The sequence below is a fragment of the Aulonocara sp. 'chitande type north' Nkhata Bay genome, linkage group LG11 (genome assembly GCF_057382095.1).
Source record: "Aulonocara sp. 'chitande type north' Nkhata Bay isolate Kocher_YH1m ecotype deep benthic linkage group LG11, A_spYH_male_GT1.1, whole genome shotgun sequence".
In the NCBI taxonomy this organism is placed as follows: Eukaryota; Metazoa; Chordata; class Actinopteri; order Cichliformes; family Cichlidae; genus Aulonocara; species Aulonocara sp. 'chitande type north' Nkhata Bay.
Window position 1 is genome coordinate 31337994 of NC_141354.1, and position 23011 is coordinate 31361004.

General features: G+C 39.9%; 1 protein-coding gene across 2 annotated transcripts; it reads right to left on the bottom strand.

Moving 5' to 3' along the window:
- Positions 1-1403: 1403 nt before the first annotated feature.
- st14 (ST14 transmembrane serine protease matriptase) lies at positions 1404-22308 on the bottom strand. 2 transcript variants are annotated; one of them, XM_086312137.1, is made up of 19 exons: positions 22019-22308; positions 14802-14946; positions 14013-14173; positions 12302-12372; positions 11754-11923; positions 11029-11064; positions 10356-10584; positions 8709-8848; positions 8495-8595; positions 8038-8147; positions 7057-7187; positions 6514-6618; positions 6264-6371; positions 5771-5884; positions 5161-5280; positions 4526-4706; positions 3589-3857; positions 3058-3194; positions 1404-2943 (listed from the first exon to the last, which is right to left on the bottom strand). In XM_086312137.1, exons 1-19 carry the CDS (start codon positions 22043-22045, stop codon positions 2782-2784), a joined length of 2517 nt encoding a protein of 838 aa, XP_086168263.1. In that variant the 5' UTR covers positions 22046-22308; the 3' UTR covers positions 1404-2781. The 2 variants fall into 2 exon arrangements, with proteins under 2 accessions (XP_086168263.1, XP_086168262.1); XM_086312136.1 differs by having other exon boundaries at positions 3058-3197; positions 22019-22307.
- Between the last annotated feature and the right edge of the window lie 703 nt (positions 22309-23011).

The following is a 23011-nucleotide window of genomic DNA, read 5'->3' on the forward strand; positions in this document are numbered from 1 at the left end:
CAAAGATGGTAACAAATTGTATAGGTAATAAAAATAGGGGCTGATGTTGAAAACTGTTGATCTACCCCTGCATCGTTTCCTGCTGTACTTTCTGATTGTAAAATCAAGGAGTAGGAACCAGAACAATCAAAAGTGGTCTTTTTTTTTTTTTTTTTTTTTGGAAAATGGTGGCAATCTTGAACTTGAAATAAACTTGAACGCAGAATCAACTTTGGCAGGCTTAGGTGGGGTAAGATGTGGAAGGCGGTCCTGACGGGGGACCACCCGCTCTCAAGTTTTACAACTCAACTCAATCAAATCGTCTCGCTATGTTTACAAGAAACAGTACTACCCTGAAACTGAGTATCTGTACAAATGGCTAAGTCCATACTTTCTCTCTGTTGCATGCAAATGATGTGTCTAGTGAAACTCTTCAGCGTTTATATTCATGTCCATTTCATGTTCGAGACATCGGTTACTGCACCTGACCTGGCCGCATTCCACTTCCTGGGCGTTTTTGGTGTGGACGCTTGTACTGCCATTTGTCTAAAAATATAAAGAAAGAAATGAAACGTTCCCAGGCAGCCTAATGAGCGAACAAATGTCACTTAAAGTGAGGAGGCAAACATCATCGCTTGTCTTTATTTTTCTATTTTGTATACGCCTTAAAGTACAGCGTGTAAGCTGCTCTACTGTAAAGTATCTTTATATACATATGTATCTATCTCAGTTTATTTTATTTGGTATTCACACATTTTCTTGTCTGAGTTGTTCATCATTCCTCTGAATGCAGTTACCATGCTTTGGAACACAACTAATTGCCATTTTGTTTGTTCATTCTTTTAATATTGTATTAAGAATTTTATTTGCTAAAAAAAAAAAAAGAGCTATTGTTGCTTGTACCTTTGTACACATATTTATATTTAAATAAAACCATTTCCGATAAAGAACACGGCTCGTGTGAATCCTCTGAGTTAATCAGTCTGGTGAGCTGCTTCATTGGGCATGGGGAACAGTGAAAAACAAAGCCTCCCATGTAGCAAAAATGATGAATACATAAATTAGCAGCACTGTCTATGTTGATTTTCCTATTTCCCCCAGTGGTGTGCTGCTTTTAATGAAGACAGATGAGATAGTAGAACCCCCACTGTATGTGTATCCACCTCCTGAAGCCAACGCGCCTATCTCGAAGGGTAACAGGATAGAGCTGCGACAAAGGTAGGTATTATTTGACAATATGAGTTCGCCCTGTCACCTTTGTTCCCCAGGTAGGCCCGCTGCTCACGACAGGGAGGAGAAGAACACGCTCATTACAAGTCTACTGTGAGAAGGGACAAAGTCTCACAAGGCCTGCATTCATTATGCACAACATAATACAAAACAAGGCCCCATCAAAGACAAATGATACAGGTAATGTAATTAGGTGCAGAGGAATCAGATAAAAGATGTTTATTATCATGACTCATATAAAAATAGATACAAACGCACACACACACACACAGAATAAAAGGTCCATTATCCAAGTCACAGTTTGTATACAATGCTTATGAAAATATCTTCTAAAATTTGTAGCCTCTCCCAACTTTCTACATACATATTTTGAAAAAAAAAAAAAAATACACATTAACATATGTATATAACCCTGCCAATTGTTTATTCTAATATTTCCTCCCCTTCAATAAATAATCCTTGGAAAATTCTAGTTCTTATCCTGAGTGTAACAGTTGCGTTAGAATAAACCATCGGGTCAGATATGTTGCTTAAGGTGAAGTTGGGTCGTGATCAAACAGAGGAAGCTCTCACGGTGAAGAATGGATTGCATTGCTCTTGCAACTAGTGAAAACCGCACTGATTTACACTCAGGCTGTGTGATTGAAGACCCCAGTCGCCCTGAGCTTAACTGCAGACATGTGCAAAAGCCAGCAAGACCTAAACACCACCCTCTGCCCTTCTCTTGAGTATGAGATTTTGCCTAATCATTCACCGGCAGGGCCCTCTATAAATAACAAATAAACTGATCTGGGTTGCTACAACTTTTTATGAATCACTCCAGTCTAACTCTTCAATGCTCATGCTAGTGTTTTTCCTATTTTCAGACTGCTGACTACAAACCGGTGTACTTTATTGCTGGCCATTTTCCAAAGCAAACTGTGGGCTTTTAGATTGATTACTGCATTTTCTACCTTCAAGGCAGTTTTTGGTTTTCATTCATTTTAGTAGGATATGAAAATTCCCCTACCTGGATTTTTGTTCTTGTGTTATTTGTTTTTATTGTAGCTATTGTTTTTTTGTTTTTAAAGAAACTTCTGCCATTACATAAAACCATAAATTTATAGCCACTTACCGCATGAGCTTACTGGCAATATTTACTGCAGCAAGAGGATGAAAGCATCTCACAAAAGAGGAGAAAAAAAAAAAAAAAAAAAAATCACATTAAAAACTTTAAAATACAACCACTTTCCAGAGTATGATAATGTACTCAGAAACACTCTGAATCCCTTAAAACAGTCACACTGGACAAAAAGAGTGAAAAAAATAATTCACAAACTATATATTTCATATTTCTCTCTGTATTTACCGCTTAAAGAGGTCATGAATTGATGGGGGTAACTATGCTCATTGTGCTAATGATCGTCTTTAAAAATTACATAAAATACCATGCCTGAAGTCAAGTAGCTGATGCGAGTAGCTTTGTTCTGATCAGAATAACATGTTTAGTCTGATGGTTTTTTTTAAAGCACTGATGACCTTGAGCAACAGGATGGGTTAACTCTGCAACCCAGCCTGTTCCCCACACAAACATCAAATATTTGTCTCCCGTTTAATCCATTCTCTGAGCTTGGTGACGCGCGTGTAGACACCAGGCTTGTTCCGACGAGCGCAGCCCTCTCCCCAGCTCACAATGCCCGCCTGGAACCACTTCCCGCTCTCTTCGAAGCACGCCAGGGGGCCTCCAGAGTCACCCTGGTGATCACGGTTGGAGGAGAATGGTTGTTAGACTGCATTTGGATGCGATCTGCCCACATCAACAAATTGGGGTTTTTTCCATGCCTTTAGGAAATGTGCACACAATCTCACCTGGCATGCGTCAACTCCTCCAGACAAGTATCCACTGCAGAGCATCCTGGAGGTGACTTGGCCTTCTGTGACCACGTCACACACGGAGTCATTGATGATTTTCACTAATGCTTTCTGTAAAATCTGTGCAGCTTGACCTGCTAGAGTACGACAAAGGGATCAGTACTGTGTCACATGACCTTGCCTTCCAGTGCTGTCATAAAAAAGGTATAAACCAATGACTGTTTTCTACAGTAACTGGTTAACGGGGTAGATTAATGTTAGCTAATGAAGGTTTAAGAGGTGACACAGGAGAGCCGGTGTCTGTGTTAATACATGTATAGGGAATAAAGTAGATTAGAGAAAGGGATACAGGAAGAAGTGCAAGAGGAGTATGTCGTGATTGGAGAGATTAGGAAACGGTATGGACAGTGAATGGAATGTAAAGAACAGAGTGGGTCACCAAAAAATAAATACATAAATGATTTTTTTTTTAAATTAAATTTAAAATGACTACAGTTGTTCAGAGAATCACCATTACACTTATAATACCTCCTTCTCGGAGAGCGCCCCAGCCTGTGACCCAGCAGGACATGCCTGCTGGGAAAACATGGGAGGAATCGGGTAGGCAGATGGGTTGTATGGTATTGGCAAATTGCAGAGGTTCACTGAGCTCCAGCAGAGCAATGTCATAGTCAAATGTCATTTGATTGTAAAGCGGGTGGGGGATGATTCTCTTCAATTTGCGGGACTGCACGTTGTCATGGCTGTATTGGTTCTGCATGCCACTGTAGGACAGCCAGCTGGATGGATTGTTGCTCCTGCGGTAGTACAGTATCATGGAGGAAAGTTTGACATTTTTATATATTTAGGTATAAAATAGGGAAGAAATATGAGTAAGCATGGCATAATCTAATGTAATCCATTACAACAGCCCTGCAACAACATTTAAGACTTTAATCACTGCTGTTGGTTCTGTCAGCTCGACCAAAATAAATAAATTTAAAAAAAAAAAACAAGTCTTGAACTGAAAGCAAAAAACATCTCACATTTTTTGGTGTCACACAAAAATGACCAGACCTGTCTTACACGCTAAACAAAAACTTTTTATTTAAAACTTCACAAATGCAGCTCCTGCTACACTCATGCTTAGTTTTGCATTTAACTTTTAGATTGGATTAAGAAATTATTCAAAAAATAAAATGTGTAGAACTGTTAGGAATACTAAATGCTTTGTATGGCAAATATGTGAAAATAAACCCATCTCAAGCTCAGTCATAATTCAATTGTCTCAGTCTGAACAGTATGCTTAGTGCACCACCTATAGGGCACTCTGATTAAAACATTCCCAGGATACCACCACCACCACCACCACCACCAAGATTCCTTCTGCAATTTTTTGCCGAACTCTGGGTTTTTTTCTGCACACTTTGTATGTTACACAGAGAGAACTACAGTTGTGTATGAGTGCTACGGATCTGTGACTTACTCTGAGTTGCTGGTGACAAAACAGTGAGCGGCCGAAAGAAGCCACGTGTTAGAGATGATTGAGGCACCACAAGTCGGTCCGTGGGTTGAGAAGTGAAGGCTAACCTGCCAAGGCCACTCCCCTAGCTCAGCATTCTGCCCTCCTACGATGCGATTCAGCTTGTAAGGCCTGGTGCCACAATCTGTAATTTGACAGAAAATATAACAGAGGCAGAGAGGAAGCAAGAGAGAAAAATCAGAAACTGAGATTAAGTTAAAGCCATCATGATGCCAAACCTGGCTTCAAATGTAATAATGACTCTTTGGAATCTTAATAAAAGGCATACATGCGTATTAGCCGATCCAAAAAACAAAACAAAAAAGAAAAGAAATTAAATTAATAAATACAGACAAAGCCTGAGGCTGAAATGTAGGTAAAAAAAAACCCAAAAAAGTTCAGAGATAACAAGAGCTGCTTTCAAAGAATGAAATAAAAGCAGTCGAGGCCTGGGGCTCTTTTCTAACAGACAGCCAACATGCAGCTCAGCCCAGCCTCTCCAATCTAACCTGAATGGCAGTGAAGAGATTAGGACCACTCACAGCAATTTTTAAAAACCCAAATCTCACAAGGGGTGAAGCAATTAAAGCACGTCTTACCACAAATGGTCTCATCAGAGTTATCAGAGCAGTCCTGGACGCGGTCACATTCGGCATTCACCTTGTTGATACAAACTCCGCTCTTACACTTGAAGCTATAGTCAGTGCATATACTCGTATCTGTAGTGGGGTGGAGACACGTCCCAAAATCAAAACACGCTTTAACCAGTAAAACAGTATGCAATCAGAGAGGCTTCAAAGTGACGCTTGAATACACAATGCAGAGTGATTGAGGAGCTGATTGCATTGATTGGACATATTGATTGGGGTTCAGGTCTAATATCCCTCTTTATTCACAGAAGTGAGAATCAAAAGGAAATGCAAGGGTGCCCCCTGTGTGTGTCTGAGTGAGCGAAAGGGAAGCTGATAAAGAGCGAAGTACAGAGTAGGAGGGAATGAAACAAAAAGAAACACAAAGCTAACATAAAATGTTTCGGGTTAAGAATCAGGTCTTCAGAGAAACGTCTTTGTTAAACTGCTATAACTGCTGAGCTGTGGATCAAGGTTCATTATTTAATGGTTTGTGTAAGATGCTTAAAAACAAACAACCCAAATAAATCATTAATGTTGGCGGGATTTTTAAGGGAAGAGAATAACAGAAGACACTCACCAGTTTTACAACCAACCTCATCGCTCCCATCTTTGCAGTCTTGCTTATCATCACACTGAACACTCTGTGGCAGACAAACCCCGTTCCCACACTGGAACTCATTTTGGGCACAACCTTGAGGCAATAGAACACAAGGTGAAGAAATTGCAATAAAATTTTAAAATAAATAAATAAATAAAAACTTGAACAAAAGACAATCCAATGAGTTCTAGAAGGACATTAGTGGTGCAGCCACAGGAGCCATTAAAATCTGCCTCCAGAGTTCTCGCATGTATTGTATATGATTAAGCATCTGACAGGACGCTGAGCAGACTGGGCAAGGCTTCAAACAAACTCCATTCTAGATAGAATAATGAGCGTACACAGCCAAGTCGTCACTGGCCGTAGTAGTAGGGGTGATGGACTTTTAATGTTAACACAATTAGCACAGCAAATAGGCTAAATAGGGTTTTTGCATTTCCTGAACAGTCCTCTAAGAGGTGGGAATACTTACCGCATATTTTCTCATCACTTCCATCCCCACAGTCGTTGACATGATCACACACCCAGAGTTTCGGTTTACACATGCCATTACTGCAAGCGAACTGGTCCTTATTGCAATCTGAAACAACAGAAATTTCAACAATTCATCTTAAGAAGATGTATACATGAATGATTGGGAAATTCACAAATAAGGATGCCAAAAGAAGTAGTTCTGAGGAATAAAGGTAGGAAAAGCGGGGCAGGGATAAAGGCGAACTTACTGCACTGCCTCTCATCGCTCATGTCACCACAGTCGTTCCAGCCATCACACTTCAATTTCTGGTCGATGCACAGGCCATTGGTGCAGGCAAACCGGTCAGGGCAAGCTTATCCCATAACACATAGAAAACATGGGTGGGTGGGGGGGTATAGTGGCAAATTGAGCAAAACAGAGTTATGCATTTTCACAAGACGAGTCATGCTGCCAATGCTTGCCCCTGTTGATCAGAGCAATTATAAATTCATTTTAGTCAAACTTGGAGACAACAAAGAGTGGAGAGTATTGAAAGTGACGTGCTCCTGACTGACAGTGACAAATAAAAGGGAGTCAGTAAATAAGCTCTTCAGTGATTAGACTCGCTCTTGAGTTTCCCTGCCACAGATGAGAAAGCATCAACAATGAACAGCTCCGTTTGACTACCAGTCAGTTACCATCTAACAACATGGTTACTGTGCAGTCTCACAGCCGTCACCATCACTTTGTGACAGACATTTCACTCATAACACAACATGTTGTGTAAATTTAGTTGAGAGACAAGACTTACGGTTTGAAGGATCATAGGAACTGTACTCTGCACTGAAGCCTTTGTCAGTGTGAGACCTATCAGAGTGGAAATTAACCACTAGAACGTTGGTGTCAGAGGTCAAAGACAGCGATGCAACTTCTCCACAATACCTGGAACACAAAAGCAAAATTCAGTTTAAGTTTTGGATAGGGTTATGGCAGCTTTGGTGAAAAAGTAATTGCTCAGATTCTGAAGAGGCAGCACAAGACAGAAAAGTTGTAAACAAACCAGTTTACTGTAAATAAACAAGGAAAATACACAAGGCAGTCAAAGCAGACCAGGAAGTAAGGAAACAGCTTTGTTAACAGATATATACATATGCGTAGATATAGTACATATATCAGCCAACATTAGTATTAACCTGACTGGTATTGGCCTATTAGCAAATAAAATTACTTCTCCACGACCATCACTGTTAATCACTGATCACAAAATCTCATAGGTTTGAAATTATAGGAACAAAACAGCACATGGACAAATTGACCTTCTATATGCCATGAAGGAATCCCAGAAAGGCTTTTTTTTTTTGAAAAACATATTTAGCTGATATTTTTAGATGAAAATACTGCCAATAATTACAACTCCTGCAACTAAAAATGAAAAATACCACATTTCATATGGGACGTAAAACCAACTGTTGTGGATGAAAGTCGCATGTTGGATCCCATCCTCCAATACAACCTCATCTTTATTAGGTTCTTATCTCTCCTCACGTGATAAAGCTATAAAAACCACATGATTCTAACTGGTCAGAGGTAATTATGCTATTGGTGCATCATGATGTCATAGGTTGATAGGATACACACCAAATGTGAACCTGTTAATACCACATTTTAGTTTTCACATTCTAATAATATTTCGCTGTGGCCTTGGCACAATGAGGAAAAGACAGAAACAAAAAGGTATCAGAATCAACTTTGTGTTATTTTGGACATCAATATGAGGAACTGAATATCTTACTTGTTTCCCATAATTTCCACATAGTCTTTGTGACATAAACGCGTGTCCACTCCAGGCTCTTTCATGCGAAACATGGTGAACCTCAGCCGTACTTTGCTCCCAGGAGCGACCTGTAATACAAAAGAATAGCTGATTGTCTTTTTTTTTTCCTCCCTTCACACACAGAACTAAGATACACACCAAGCCACAGCTATCATGGAACTGAGCGCGCGCACACGCACACACTACATGCACACCAACAAACTCAACCGAACACACAAAACACTGCAGCCCAGCTAGAACTGCAGTAGAAACAGCAGTCTGACAGATGAAGATAGAAGAGGTACTGAGCAGTAGTGCTGCCTCAGCATCTCTCTCATGGCAGGCTAAGCATGGTGAAGGAGGAGGAGCAGGGGGTGTGTGGGGGGGTAAAGGTTCAAGCAGAGGAGGGGCTGGGGAAAGGCAGAGTGGTACATACCGTGATGGTCCACTTGCAGTCTTTAGCAGGAGGATAAAAGCTTGGGTAAAGTGGGGAAGTGAAGTTTCCCTGTTTTTGAGAAAGGCTGCCACCACACGTAACTGAAATGAACATGTCATACATTTAGATTCTTACAGAACATACTGGAGTTTGTCATGGATTTACGTGTAAAGGTAACATCTTGGCACATCTAGATGCATGTCTGCTTTTTTACCATCAGCCTTGGGGATCACACTGTACGCAGCTTGGAAGCCAGGCTTCTGAGCATCAGTCTCAGCTATAAAGTTAATCAGCATGATGTTGTTAGATGACACAACCTCCAGAGGGTTAGAAGGAGGCCTCTGACCACACTTCCTGTGAACCAAGGAGAAGCGGTAAAGCAGCAAGGTAAACAAAATTGATTATGATTATGGAAACCAAAAAACAGTCTGAAAACAGGAAAGACAACCATGAAGCCAAGTCATGTGTCTGATGCATTTACTGACTGGAGATTACGTGCTCCAACTAAGAGAGGGCAAACGTAACTGTATGCATTTTTAGCCAGAAGCACTAAAACACCGATACAGCAAACAGATTTAAAATGCTTCATAGAAAAAAATAATAATAATAATTTGAGAAGAAATCAATAGATAAGCAGAGGGAAGTGGAGAAAGAGAAAATGAAGCAGAGAGATGGACAGAAATTGCTTAGGCCGACTTTCAAAGTCAAACAATGGGAACATTAGCAAAAAAGTTTTAGCATGGCTCTGCTGGCAGCAGAGCCACGGAGGTGTGAATGACGCTGCAAGAGCAGCAATACATCTACCCTCAGTAGAATAATGTCATTACAGAGTATTATATTATGGCTCTCATAAACCTCATGTCACCTTGGATAAAGCTGATCACTCAATAGTATTATAAAAATTGTATGCATCACTTGGTAACACGCATGTGTTTGGCAGTGGTTTCTGGGTTTGAAATTGCCTGCAGCTACAACTGATGTTGCATTCAGGAGCTTGTAGTTTCAGAATCATATCCATCCCACTGATCACAAAGTGCAATTACAGACAGTGCTGTAGCAGGATTCAGGGTGGCACCTTTCACACGTTTGAAAGGAGAGGTCCCTTTTGAGCCAACTCAATCTCACCAAGGTCTCAGAAGTTGACAATAAACGGGACATATAGCACTAAAGGCTTTCAGAGCCCCCAAAAAATGTAATCAAAAATCCAGTGAAAGGATTGGAGTGGAACATGTTCCACCTACATCAAGAAAATATTTGTTCAGATATCCTTTTGCAACCTTTAAGTCAAACATAAAGTAACCAGTTCTCTTCTGTGAATCTCTTTGATCATCGGGACTAAAAAGACAAATGTTGGTAGAAATCCTCTTACCAAGGTTTACAGCAATACTACAGTTTACCTGATGTACTGTAGAAACAAAAGCTCAATTAACTGGTTTACTTTTTGTCACCTTATCTCTATTAGTCATGACATAATGTGGTCCTGAAGATACACAGCATAGTGGGAACTACTACAAACGCAGTTTTTGGTAGTTTAGCAGGCAAATACACAGGTGTGTCTGTGGAAAAATGCACAGCAGACCTCTATGAAAAGTGCACAATTGACCACCTTTTATACTAATGGGCTGAAAAGCCAACATGTTGATAGGTGTTATGGCTTATTTGATATCATACTCGATATTTGATCACATTTTTTGTATTTTTTTAAATAATGGAATTTCTTTCACAGGGAATACGGCAGTAACAACAAAAAGACATTTAGCTAGTAAATGGCATAGTGGTATTATCCTTTAATTTCCTTTAATAAAGAATCATTATTCATACTCCTACCACAAGCCTTCTGGATATTTACACCACTACTTACTTTGTAATGGCCTGAGAATCGTCTGGACTCAAAGAGTCATAGATGTAGACAAAGTCGTCTGAGCAGTCATCCTCAATGTAGAAATAAAGGAAATTGACAACTATAACGTTTTCCTTCGAGGCTCGGATTTGCCACTGACACCGTGACTTGGGGGGGTAGCCCGTGGGGTACCCTGGAGATGAAAAATTCTGGGGATTTGTGTCAGCTTCCAGACGGTAGAAACAATCATCTGTGAATGAGAACACTGGTTAAATCAGAGTGTGCAGGGACATGTGGCACTAGGAAACAGCCAAAAGAAAACATAATCATCATCATGGCCTGTAGTGACTTTGTAAAACACATTTACACAAATATTGTAAATAAATGAATAGACTTTTGCCTGAAGAAATAAGTCATCAGTAGTTAGTTCTATACCGTCACTTGATGTTAACGTGAGGACGGCAATTACGGTAATGCGAAATAATACATCTGAACGTTAGAACCCATCAGACGGAGTCAAAGAAAAGTGTCTCACTCTTGCCTGATACTCAGTTCTCAATCTCTGACTATAGCAGCAGCACATGTACAGTACAGGATAGACCAGTCATTCGTTACAGACTGGCAGGAGCGTGAGCATCAAGCCAGCTGGAAAATTACAACTGCGAGTGATTGAAATGGGACATGCAGTACTCACTGGCTCTTGGGTCCCTGGCCATACGAGAATCCGTGACTAGAGACAGAGAGAGGGGGTGGGTGACAGAGAAACAGAAGGAAAGGTAAGAATGGGTCACTAAAGTTGGGAGGCTGATAGAATTTGATGCATGAGCCTAAAATATTTGGGTTGCACATTTTCTGTTCCATTTCCCTGCGGTTAAGGGAACCGGTGATGGTGTGTAGCTCTTTCTGCTCCATCTCACCTTGCCCTACAGCAGCAACTCATACATCTCTGTCTAACTATCTGGGACAGCAACATCAAATCATACCCACAGAAATCATTTTAAAAGGAGGACTGAAACCACTGAGTCACAGGGCCAACACTTGGCTGGTGGCCAGGATGTGGACAAATGCAACGTGAATGCTGAGAAGACAGAAGGAAGAAAAATGGCTGTCTCGAGTGAGGCCAGGCCCCAGCTAATATCATTAGAGGATCCAAACAGCATAAAATGTGCAATCTCAGATGCAGCACAAGCTGAGAGGTCTGGCTTATCAGTTATCATCTTATCAGCACAACTCAAAGCAAGCCCCTGTAATATAAATACAAAGCACACAGAATACCAATTTGGAAAGCATACAACAATAACGCTATTCTGATCTGTATTCACAAAGCTTTATCTTTCTTGATTTTTAAAAATCAAATACTAAAACCAACTAGGGCAATACGTCTTGTGACCCCCCCCACCAGACCCTGGTGTTACATACGTGAGGCAGTGACTTGACTGATCTTGACATCAGGGGCACTTGCCAAGCGGCTTTGCCTAATGCCACTCTCCAGTGCATCCAAGATCCGCTCCTCTGAAACGTCCGGTATCATCTCCAGGTCGCTGTGTGGAATGTTGAACTGAGACCAGTAGTAGGCTTTCACGCCCTCGCTGGTGTAAGCAGACAAATGGAAATGGAATCAAAGAAACAGACTTGAGCATTCAAGAGGTCACAAAAACCTAAACAGCTAAATACCAAAAGCTAAAATAGCTAATATTATTAGTTACTGCTACTAGCCACTGATTCATATATTACTACTGTGGAATACTACAAGCATAGCTCCAGGCGGTATTAACCAATTAGACCACATTGAATCCTGTAATGCTAGCAAAAACAAAAACCTCTGTGCAAAACAATCATTTTCTTCCTTCAAGATTTAGTGCATCTTTTTTTCTTTTTTGGACATCAAACCTAAACAAGCACTGTAGCGGACTGTTCACTACTAAAAAAAAAAAAAAAAATAGAAGAACTCAGGATCACAACAGTACCTGAATGCAGTGACTACAGATTTGGTGTAGTATTTTTCAAGGATTGGATCTCTCTTTAAATAGTTCCCCAGCTGTGGAGAGACAATGTATTCCACTTAATATTCATAAGATCTCTGCATGTGTTCATACTCAACATATAAATAGCATAGTAGTTAGTATAATAGTTAGTGATAAGAGCTGAAACAAAAGCTTAATTTGCCTTCTTTTTATAAATTATATGTGACTGAAAGCAGCACAAAGACAGACCAGAAATATTTTGGTCTTTCTGAAAACTACAGTCATTTTTTTTTAAAAACGAATCAGAAGGTTTTTGGTTCAATCCCTGGCTGCGCCCAGTCTGTGTGCCAAATAACCTAGGGTGAGATACTTTTCCCAAGTTTCTCTCCGATCCACCCATCGGCGTATGAATGTATGCGATGTTAGACAGAAAGCACTTACTCAGGAAAAAGCATAGAAAAAAAGTGCTTGTATGAATTGGTGTGAATGGCTGAATGAGGCAAGTTGTATAAAGCGCTTTGAGTGCTCAGGTAGAGTAGAAAAGTGCTATATAAGTATAGGTCCATTTACTGTTTTGAATCAGATACTGAAAAAAAACATGCTAGAAAGTTAAGCTGAAAAAATGTCTAGTGGAGGATTTCACATCTATTAGAGCTTAATCATTATTTATTTATCTATTTTAACAGCAGACTGGAGTTTTTTAGAAGCAAGAATGGGGAGAAAAATTAGTTCAACAAAACCAAAAACCAGACTTGATTAAGTAGCGAAAATGACTTGGGTCAGAAAAACGCTGCATTCTCCAAGTCAGAGCTCATTTAAGATGGACTGAAGGGAAGTGGAATTGCACAGACAAATCAAAATTGGGGAATTTTTCTTGAAGTACCTGTACACAACATCATGTAATATTTTTCAGTAGACTGAAACTAAAACAAAGGGAGGCTCTGAACAGCTGGAATCCAATATCAAGCAAGAATTAGCAAACACTTGCTTTCTAAACTACAGCATCCTCAGGACACTCGGTGTGCTGGTAAAAAGAGAGATGATGCAATACAGTGGTAAATGTGATTGGGTATCTTTAAAAAAGAAAAACAAAACATGTTGCTTGCATCAAATTCAAAATGTGTGTAGATTTTCTTAAATATTCTTACTTACAGCATGCAATGCTGTCTTTGTTCTTGTTTTTAGATTAAATATAAGGGTTCAGTGATATGGAAATGAGTGCATTATATATTGTCTAGATTTTACTCGGCATCCTTTCCAACTTTTTTTGGAAGCAGGGGTGCGCATCGCAAAGCTTTCATCCAATTGTCTAGTCATCTAATATTCTTGTCCAGCACTTCCACTCTAATTCTCATCTAACACCCTCACTTATGTAGCTTTCAGTGAGCAAGTGTGCGCTTGATGGGTTTGAGGGAGGGCTTTTTGTTATCAACATTCTCCTAAGTGGTGCTGCAAACATCTCCACTGCCTCCAATAATAGGAGATGCTGTTGAGGGAATTACTCAGGGAATGCACGGAGTTTTATTCCACCCACACAAATGTGCCCTTTAGCGCTTTCTGTGCACTGGGATGGACATATTTAAAAAAGCATTTCCTCAATGGCAAACAACATTCAGTGCTAATCCTTAAGAAGAGCACTCAAAACTCTGCTCTAAATAGTTAACAATAACAATGCACATGACAGAAAGGGAACAAAACAGGGTGTCAGACTTACAACTGTCTCCAATTTTTCTGCCAGAGCCTGGAATTCTGGGCTGTTGGTGTCCTCCAGGTTTTGGTCATAAGGTTGATTAACCAGCGTCATACGCCCGCTAAAAACCGGTACTGATTGACGGAGCTGCTTACTGAGGGCGGCATCTGAATCAGCATCTTTAACTTGGAAGAGAAGCAGATGAGAGTTAAGTGTTTGATCAACAAAATGGGATGAGATGGTTGCTTCTGATGAAAGGGGAAAGTTTTCAACAGGCCTTCAAGCACAAGCTGAGACTGTACAGTGCAATCTTATGCTGTGACGACAGTTTGCTTCTCAGGCCAATTAAAACAGTCAGTTAAATCAAGACGGTGTTTATCAAGACTTCAGAAGCCTTTTTATCAGGCTCCGTATGTGTAAATGACAAGAAAGCTGCGCCATGGTCTCTGTGACATTTTTCTCCTTTGCGTTATTAAAAAGAACGTCAGAGCTGTCAAACAGGCTAACACTAATGGGAAATTACAAAACCCAAACAAGCCACTCTTGCACTCACATTCAAAGAGCTGTGCTTTCACAGCAAGTGTAAATGATCTACTTCTCTGTTTATCATGCTCTAAAAGGTTTGGCAGTAAGCAATGTTAACAACGCAACTATCCATTTACATTCTGTCAAAGACAACTCTGATTTTCGGACAGATTGTCTGCACACAATGTCCAGCAATTGTCTTCATCTTGAATTTATCAAGCATTTCAAAGCACGCACGCCAAGCACCCACCCTGGACAGCATATTCAAAGAAAGCTTTTAATACTCACAGACAAAAAACCAAATGAGGAAAGCTGCGACGGCTGAAAGGATGAGAAGTGCCACAACAACACCAATCACGATGCCAGTCTTGCTCTTTGGTGGTGCCTTCTCTTTTTGGGTTAAAAAGTCGATCCGCTCATGTTTGCTGTGACCCTGATGCAGAAAGAGAACAAAAAACACAGTGAGCAAACAGAAAGGAAGCCACATTGTCAGTGCAGACAACATTTACACCGCGAGCTACAGAGAAATATTTAGTTTTTCCTAAACCTTCCTAAATAGTGACCAAAATTCACCGGTAAGAAGTGGGTCTTTAAAACAGACTGTAGAGAAGATGGGCATAGCCTCTGGGTCTGAAAAATGAAGCCAATGTATCCTAATGGCCAGCTAGTTCTCTCTGGTCAGCAGTATAGAAATCTATTAGAGAATTAGTGTACTGCTCATTTGATTGATACTTTAATAAAGGTTTTCCTAATTAGCTTATGGTCTTTATTGTTAGTTAGTTTCATAAAAACTACTTGTTGACATTATAAATAATGGTGCCATTTAGAGGATGATGTCATTTAGGGTGTGGCACTGTGTGTAGTGCCTATAGTGTTTAATGGTAGATTTTTCACTGCACAAGTCAAATCTCTGTATGTAATGTACAGACTACCATGATCAATACATGTTTTTGACTTTTGCGTGGAGTGGTATTGTGGTGGGGCATGGCCTGCAGTGCCGTGCAGGGAAGGCGGACGCACCTGCACGGAACTGGGTCCTGCAGTATTGTTGTTGTCGTCCGTGTGTGCGGCTGGCAGCGAGAGAGAGCTGCAGCCAACTGTGTGTATACAGCAAATAAACGATGCTGCAAAGCATGAAGGTGCACCCAGGTCTGCTGTGGGTTTGTTATGGGTACAAATTATTTTTGCCTCTCGCTATTATCTTCTCCATCTATGGTTCAAACCTACCATTTCTATGAAATTTTGAAATGTAGATTCAAAGTGATTTTTATACTTTTAATTACAGAAACAACTTTGCAAACTCATTATTCCCACAACAGAAGTGAAAAGCACATCTGTGAGTTCTTCAAGCTTTACTTTTTAAACTTCACATGTTTCATTGGCTGTCATGAAGAAATGAGCTCCCTGTATACAAGGTAGAAAAAACTGTTTTATTCCAAGTAATATGTTGCTGCAATGCAGCAGTTACGTGTGTTGTGAAACACTTTGGACTACTTTCCAGGAGTGACAAATTCAGACAGGTGACTTGTTTTTACACAACACTGACAAAACCAGTTTAGTAACTGTGCCTTTTTTATTCACGCAGCAGCACACACGCTTACATTCAGAAATTCAGCATGATAACCAAGATAAAGAAATCATAATATGGACATGTGCTTCAGGGTGTGTGTGTGCGCCGATACTGTATGAAAGTCTGTTACCAATCTCGCTCAAGTGGGTGGACAGAGAGAAAGGTTTTAGGCCTGTTAGTAATCAACACACAATGAATTCAGTGCCAGTAGCCCCTGAGTGAAGAAGCCAGAGTGCCATTAGGGATGGAGAATCACTTTGGTATTAAATCAATTTGTCAGATGTGCTGCCCCTTAAGATGGGGGCTCAATTACATGAGTCTAGATGATAACTCATGGCAATTAAGGCCTATTCTTGCCCAGCTAGGGCTTCCACACATGCTTTCTAATTGGAATCTGGAACAGCAATCATGGGCTAAAATGAGGGGAATCATTAGATATGGGGTCAGCAAGTGCTCCAGGGTCTCTCCTTATTAGTCACCCTGATCATAGCCCAATAAAACTATTACATACTTTTCACCATATTCTATTCTTCGCTAGAAGAAGGAAATACTCTCTCATTCTGAATATGCAGCATTTTTTTTTAAATACCAACTCAGTGAGCTATGCCACCCTAAATGACTGTAGGCCATCAGTCAACACTGAACTATGAAGATGTTGGCAGAAACTAATGTAGCCTAGTTGATGTGCAGGTTTACAGCGTATACCTGCTAAGAAAGCTCTGGCATTTAAATATGCCTGCTTAAAAATGCACAAGCATACTTAACAACACAGCCTTGCAATAGAACTTCAACCTTCAAAGACACAAGCACTGAAGCTTCTGTGTGAGCATACCACACAAGAGTGAGAGCGCAACCGTTACAGGGCTCGTTATTGTTGGCATCTGGTGGTAACCAACTACGGCAACACCTCAAGGCTGTGGATATAAACAGAAAAGAAAAAAAACAAAAACAAAATAGGACAGACACAAGTGTAGAAGTATTGAAGGAAGTTACCTGTTTCCACAGCAACAGGAGATGACTCATAGTAACGAAATGGATCTTTAGCTAGCTAGCTTAGCTCAATGGTTCTCAAATGTTGCCATCTGGAACATGTAGCAGGGCTTTAGAGACCCGTACTTCCAGTTTTACAAACGGTTTTTAATCCAGCAGCCATAACTAAAGTCAATTCTCAGTTTTCCAGCATCATTCCAGCTGCTCCAAGGCACAGTAAGAGCCCCTCTACAAAGTTTTATTTTTCATTTTTAAGGCATTTAAGTGGGTTTTTGTGGCATGTATGGTTTTAAAGTACTTTAAACTCTTGCACGATTTTAACCTCTCAAGCACATTGAAATCTTTATACATTGGCTTTTCTATATCATTACATAGAAGTTTTTATTTATTGGACAAACTCCATTACACTACTGGCTTCAAACTTAAAAAGCTGTTAATGGTTAACAAGAAAACAACTTTCTTTTATTAAAAAGAGACAACAAATGTCATTGTATGTGCTATATGCAATGGCAATAAAGGTAGAGAAGGAAGAGAAGAGAGAGATTTAGGGGGAGATTTGAGTGGTATGTACCAATTGCCCCATCTTTACAACCAAAGAAGGAGGAGCACAAAACACACACACACACACACACACACACACACACACACAAAAACAACACTACAGTATGAATAAGAAGAAGAGGAGGGGTTATCAGACAGATGCATCATCTTGTCGCAGTTCAAAAGAAGCACTTGCCAAACAATTGAAGAAGCAAACACCTTTTAGCAAAGCGCAGTCTTTTTTTTTTCCTTTAGCCCCAAATTAACTTTAAAGCAGTGCAGTCATCTAATGAAGATCTAAACCATTGCCCCCAGTGTTTCAAGTTTCATGACTTTGGAGCTGCATATGGTGTGTTGCTCAAGGACAGGTTGTCTACACCTACACCAAACTCCATTACACCACTGGCTTCAAACTTAAAAAGTTGTTAATGGTTAACAAGAAATCAATCTGGTTCACCACATGGGTGCAGTAGTCACTGAGCGCGTCTTTGTCGTCTAACCAGTCTTACAAGCAGGAAAGTTCAACCATGAGGTGTGGCCTCAAAGCTTACCTGTGAGCTTTTACTGTGTTTTTTTTAGTATATTCAAAAGCAGTTTCTTATACTTTGAGATACTACCATTTCACTTGATTGTTTTTTTAAAGGACTCTATACATCTTCATTTTTGACATAATCGTTTATCTAATGACTATAATAATAAATTGCTAAGAAAGACAAAGACAAATGTTACGCAATTTGCGGTAGTCAACCACCACTAGTGAAGAAGGAACACAGAACTGACACAGTTGACATTTAAGCCACAGCCAAAGGGAACTGCTAAGTGCTTACAGATGGTGTCGTTTAGATGATGACATGCAAAGCCATATATATATACATACATATACATATAAATAAAAATAAAACTTGTGGTACCATAACAAATCTAAACGTCTGACATTAAAAACATTTTTTAAAGTACTACGCGTTTCCAGATACACACTTATACACACCCACTGATCCTTTAAGACTCTTAGACGGGTGTGAACAAAATTTGAGCAACATGCAAGCTGCCATGTTTCTACACCAGTGTTTGCTCACATAGGTGCCACCTGGTATTCTGTGCAATCCTATCAGATATTTAAAAGAAAAAAAACAAGGACAGCGACGCCTTTGTTCTGTTCTTTTAACTCAAGTGTAGCCCTGTGCATTTCTTAGACGTGGACTTTCTGAAGTTTTTGGGGGGCTGCAGAGTCACAGCTCCACAATGATACAAAGCTCACAAGAGGCCAAGTATTGTACTGCCATACCATTGTTAGACTACTGAGGGACAATTTATATATCAAAATCAATAGACTAAAATCCAGAAATTTTTCTTCTTTATTTTTCCCTTGCGCAGCCCTAGAGGCTACATTACACACACAATGCAGATCCATTGCGTTATGATAGCAGCAGCTAATACAGCCTCTAGCTAATCGCCTCGGGCAGAGACGAGGACAGGCTGGCCACTTGTTTTTAACTCCAGACACCCAGACTTTTCTCTGTAAAACTAGTGTGCAGTCTCACTAGATGGTGACCTAAGTGACATCAATTAATGCAGATTTTTTACCGAGCTCCCTCTGGAGCCACAGCAGGCTTTATGCAGCTTGTTAAACATATGCAGTAGTTAACCTTAAAATCCATAAACACGCTTCTGTCTAAAAATGATGGCTTTACCTTATATGCCTTTGGTACGGCAACCACTAGAGCCAATCAGCACAATACAGACTGCAGCGATGTCATTAAGTTTTAGTGAGCAGACGCCTACACACATTTCTCACCTGACAATAGCTCCAAGCATACAGTGGGAAAAATGTTGAACCAGGCAGAAGGTTGGGAACAGATAATTCAACAAATCATCCCTTACTGCATCTTACCCAGTGCTGAGGGAAGAACAATACATCAGGTCGTGCCCACTGGCACATTCTGTACCCAAAGATGCAGACGCTGGCTAAAGCTGAATTATGCAATAAAGTCTGTCAGGCTGAACATTACTGACCGCATTTAAGACAGTGTAAGATTTAAGCCGTCTCCAGTTTTGTCAGCGTTAACAGGGATGTACCACTCGGTGAAGTCAACATAAGATTTGACATCATCACCGCGTTCCCGTCACGTTTGTTGCTAAGTTTTAACATGGCGGATTTGAAATGTAGGCCGAAACAGAGAGGAAAAGGCAGCACGGCCTTGCTTGAAGAATTATTTACCAACTCTGCTGAGTCACCACACAAACAGCAGGCAGAGTGCATTAATCACAGTATTCCCATTTGATCCAGTATCTAAGATCGACTTCATTGTGAGTAATCAAATCTTTAAAAAAAAGAAAAAAGAACTTGGGGAAACTATGCAACAAGTTTCGTTCAAGCAACAGTCTGTCATAGCTTTAAGATTAAAAAGGTAAGGTGTGGCAGTCAGCTCTGTGGCTCTGCATTTAAAAGATTTCTTCTTGGGTTTAATGCACCCATCGATCTATCTATCCCCAACTCTGTCCTTGAGCATGTATACATGTCAGAGAGGTTCTGAGTTACTTGAGTATGTTTTTACACCACATCGGAAAAGGAAATAGGTCAGGCAGTGAGGTGGTGGTAAATATAGTAACGATAAGAGGCCACATGTGACAATGTAGTAATTCTGCAGTTGCAAATGAACTACAAGCACACATTTACAATAACTGATTTTGATTTATCACATTTCAATATGCACACTTTTAAATTTAGAAACATTAAAAGCTTTTGTAGATTTCAAATTTTGCCACAACTTTAAGAAACCCTAAAGGACTGGATGCATTTTTTACCATCTTTATGATCAAGGCTGGACAACTACTGAACGTGTTCATACAGATGTGCGCAGGTTTACTATCTACAACAACTTCTTGTGCTATATAGCATTTGATTTTGAGTCTTGTAGATATGCGTAACATTTCAGAATTCATATAAAAGGTAGTATTTTTCTGTGTCTTAGTAGAAGTCAGAGATTGAGTCACAAAACACTCTTCCACTTACTTGGGTCAAATGCTATGTATTGAGAGCATCCTCAACCTACACGATGGTACTGGAGATATTTCAACACATTATTAGTTAGCTCTTTCTTAATGTCTTTCAATATATAGTTCCTGTTATTTATTCACACTACACCACACAGTGAACTTGCTTGGAAGTTTGAACGTTTCTCACTAAGCTGAGAAGTTGAAGTGCTAGTAGTTTTAAGCAGCACTGACCAAAGCCTTGAAACCATTAATGAATCCCTTTGCTAAGAGAAATTCACCTTTGGCTGTCTGTCACTTTTCTTTCCACCCACATGATGCACTGCTAATGCACAGAGTCTTAAACAAGACTGAATTACCGTATGAAATAAGTAGAATGGTATGGACATTTAAATAATGTATGCATGTTCCTGGAAAATTTGACCTGTAGGTTGGGCAAAGAACGCTCTCGGCAGTTTTCTCATCCTATTAGCACTGAACATGCAAGCCTGAGTAAATATTGTTCAGTAAAAAGCTTTTAATGCCAACAATAATAACTTTATTGTCAAAACTGAAGTCCTGCTCATCCACCAGCCTCCATTCTCCAAAAGCCACACCACACCTTTTTGCTGGGAAATCACTGGAAATGTGACGCTGCTCTGGATATTAGAATAGTTTCTTAGAAATGTGTGTGCTTCTAAGAGAAAATCTCAGGGCCTCTCTGCCAGCACAGGCTACCCAGGTTTCTGGATTGGGGGCAATCTACAGTTTAGATTTTTTTAATTCAAAGATGTAAATGACATTCAGTCAAACTTCTAGTAACAGACTGTCTGAGACCATCTCAGTTTCACTTCCTCTTACTGCAGGAACAGAAAACAACTCTTCTCAGGTGGTAACCGGAAATAGCTCACAGGCTTAATAATTAATCATTAATAGTTGATCTGATATGATAAACCTGCCTAAAAGATGCAACTTTGATTTGTAAAAAGCTGAAAAGCTGTTTGTTTGCCTTAATAACATGTCAAACACTTCAAACTTTTGGACACTTTGTCCAAAATAAAAAACGGAGAAGGACCCATTTTTCTACTCAAGAAGTCTCAGTTTATCCATTCATTATGATGAGGGCACATCACGTCGCAAGGTGGGCGAAGCCTAGAAACAAGAGTCATTTAAGACTAGATTTAGCAGAATCGCTGTCAGGTGCTAAATATACGAGGATCAAGGGTTACATTTTGCAGAGATGTATTAGTGCCTCTTCTTGTCGTGGACACGGCCCACAAAGAGCCTGTCAGCAGCAGATCTAACTTCAGAAGATCTGTGCGACTGTGAGCGTGTCCAAACAGGAAACGCCGAGGTAATGCTGATACCCAAGACTTAATAAATAAATAAATAAATAAATAAAGACTCGCATATCAAGTTGTACAAAACTTACATCTTTGTCATATCTGGCGGAATGCATCTTCAAAGAAGGATCCAAGAGAAGTCCCACGGGATCGAGACAACCCTTTTTGTTTTCTGTAGCTTGTTAGTTTGTTCTCCTTCACAAAAATTCAGCAGAGGTTCGGACCTTGAAGCTGTAGTGTTCAGTAAAAAGTAAATAAGTAAATCTTGTAGCTTCTTGACGACGAATCAAAGCTTCAGCACTCACTTCCTGAGTCGTCGAGGGCTGGGAATGCTGAAACACCTGAAACCGACTTTTTTTCCTCACACGCCTATAACACAAGCCACGCCCCCAAACACCTGTAGGTCCTGTCCCCACCCAAAAAAGAAAGCCCACCTGAGGTAGAGCAATTTAACTTATAACTGCCCCTATATGCTGTACAAACTAACATTTTGTTAAACCAGCTGCTTTTCTGTTTGGGGACTTACTGTAAGAGGAAGCTTTTATTTCTTTATTTTCAAGACATGTGTTCCCCCTGCTGACCATTTAGGGAGGTTGCTGCCAAGTATTAAAAAAATCTAAAGATTTTGCATAAAAAGCTTGTACCATTATGCATTCATGTGGACTGTTTACAGAGTATAAACTCTGTTGCATTATTTCAAAATATAGTATGTTCGTTTTTGTACTACACTCAGCATACAGGCTTTCATTTAGAATGAATGAACTGAGGTTTTTATTTTTGTGATGTTTTATCATTTTGACAGCAATACTTTGATGTTTAATAACTCTATTTGTTTACTGATTAAATTATTTTAGTACTTAGCCACTCCTGTTGCAACAAAAACAGCAGCAGCAGCAGCAACAACAACAACAACAACAACAACAACAACAACAACAACAATAATAATAATAATAATAATAATAATAATAATAATAATAATAATAGCAAGTACAAAAATTCAAGACCTTTACTACGACCTTTGCAGTAACAACATGGACATGAATGGCACTGACTGAATAGGTCTGGCAATCCTCCAAAGATCC

Coding starts and splice junctions, on each gene's coding strand:
- st14 (XM_086312136.1), bottom strand. CDS start 22,045: ATGCATTCCGCCAGATATGACAAAGAT. Junction 12,373..14,012: donor CAGAAAAATTGGAGACAGTT/GTAAGTCTGACA, acceptor GTCTCTCCACAG/CTGGGGAACTATTTAAAGAG. Junction 8,849..10,355: donor GATTCTCAGGCCATTACAAA/GTAAGTAGTGGT, acceptor CTTGGTTCACAG/GAAGTGTGGTCAGAGGCCTC.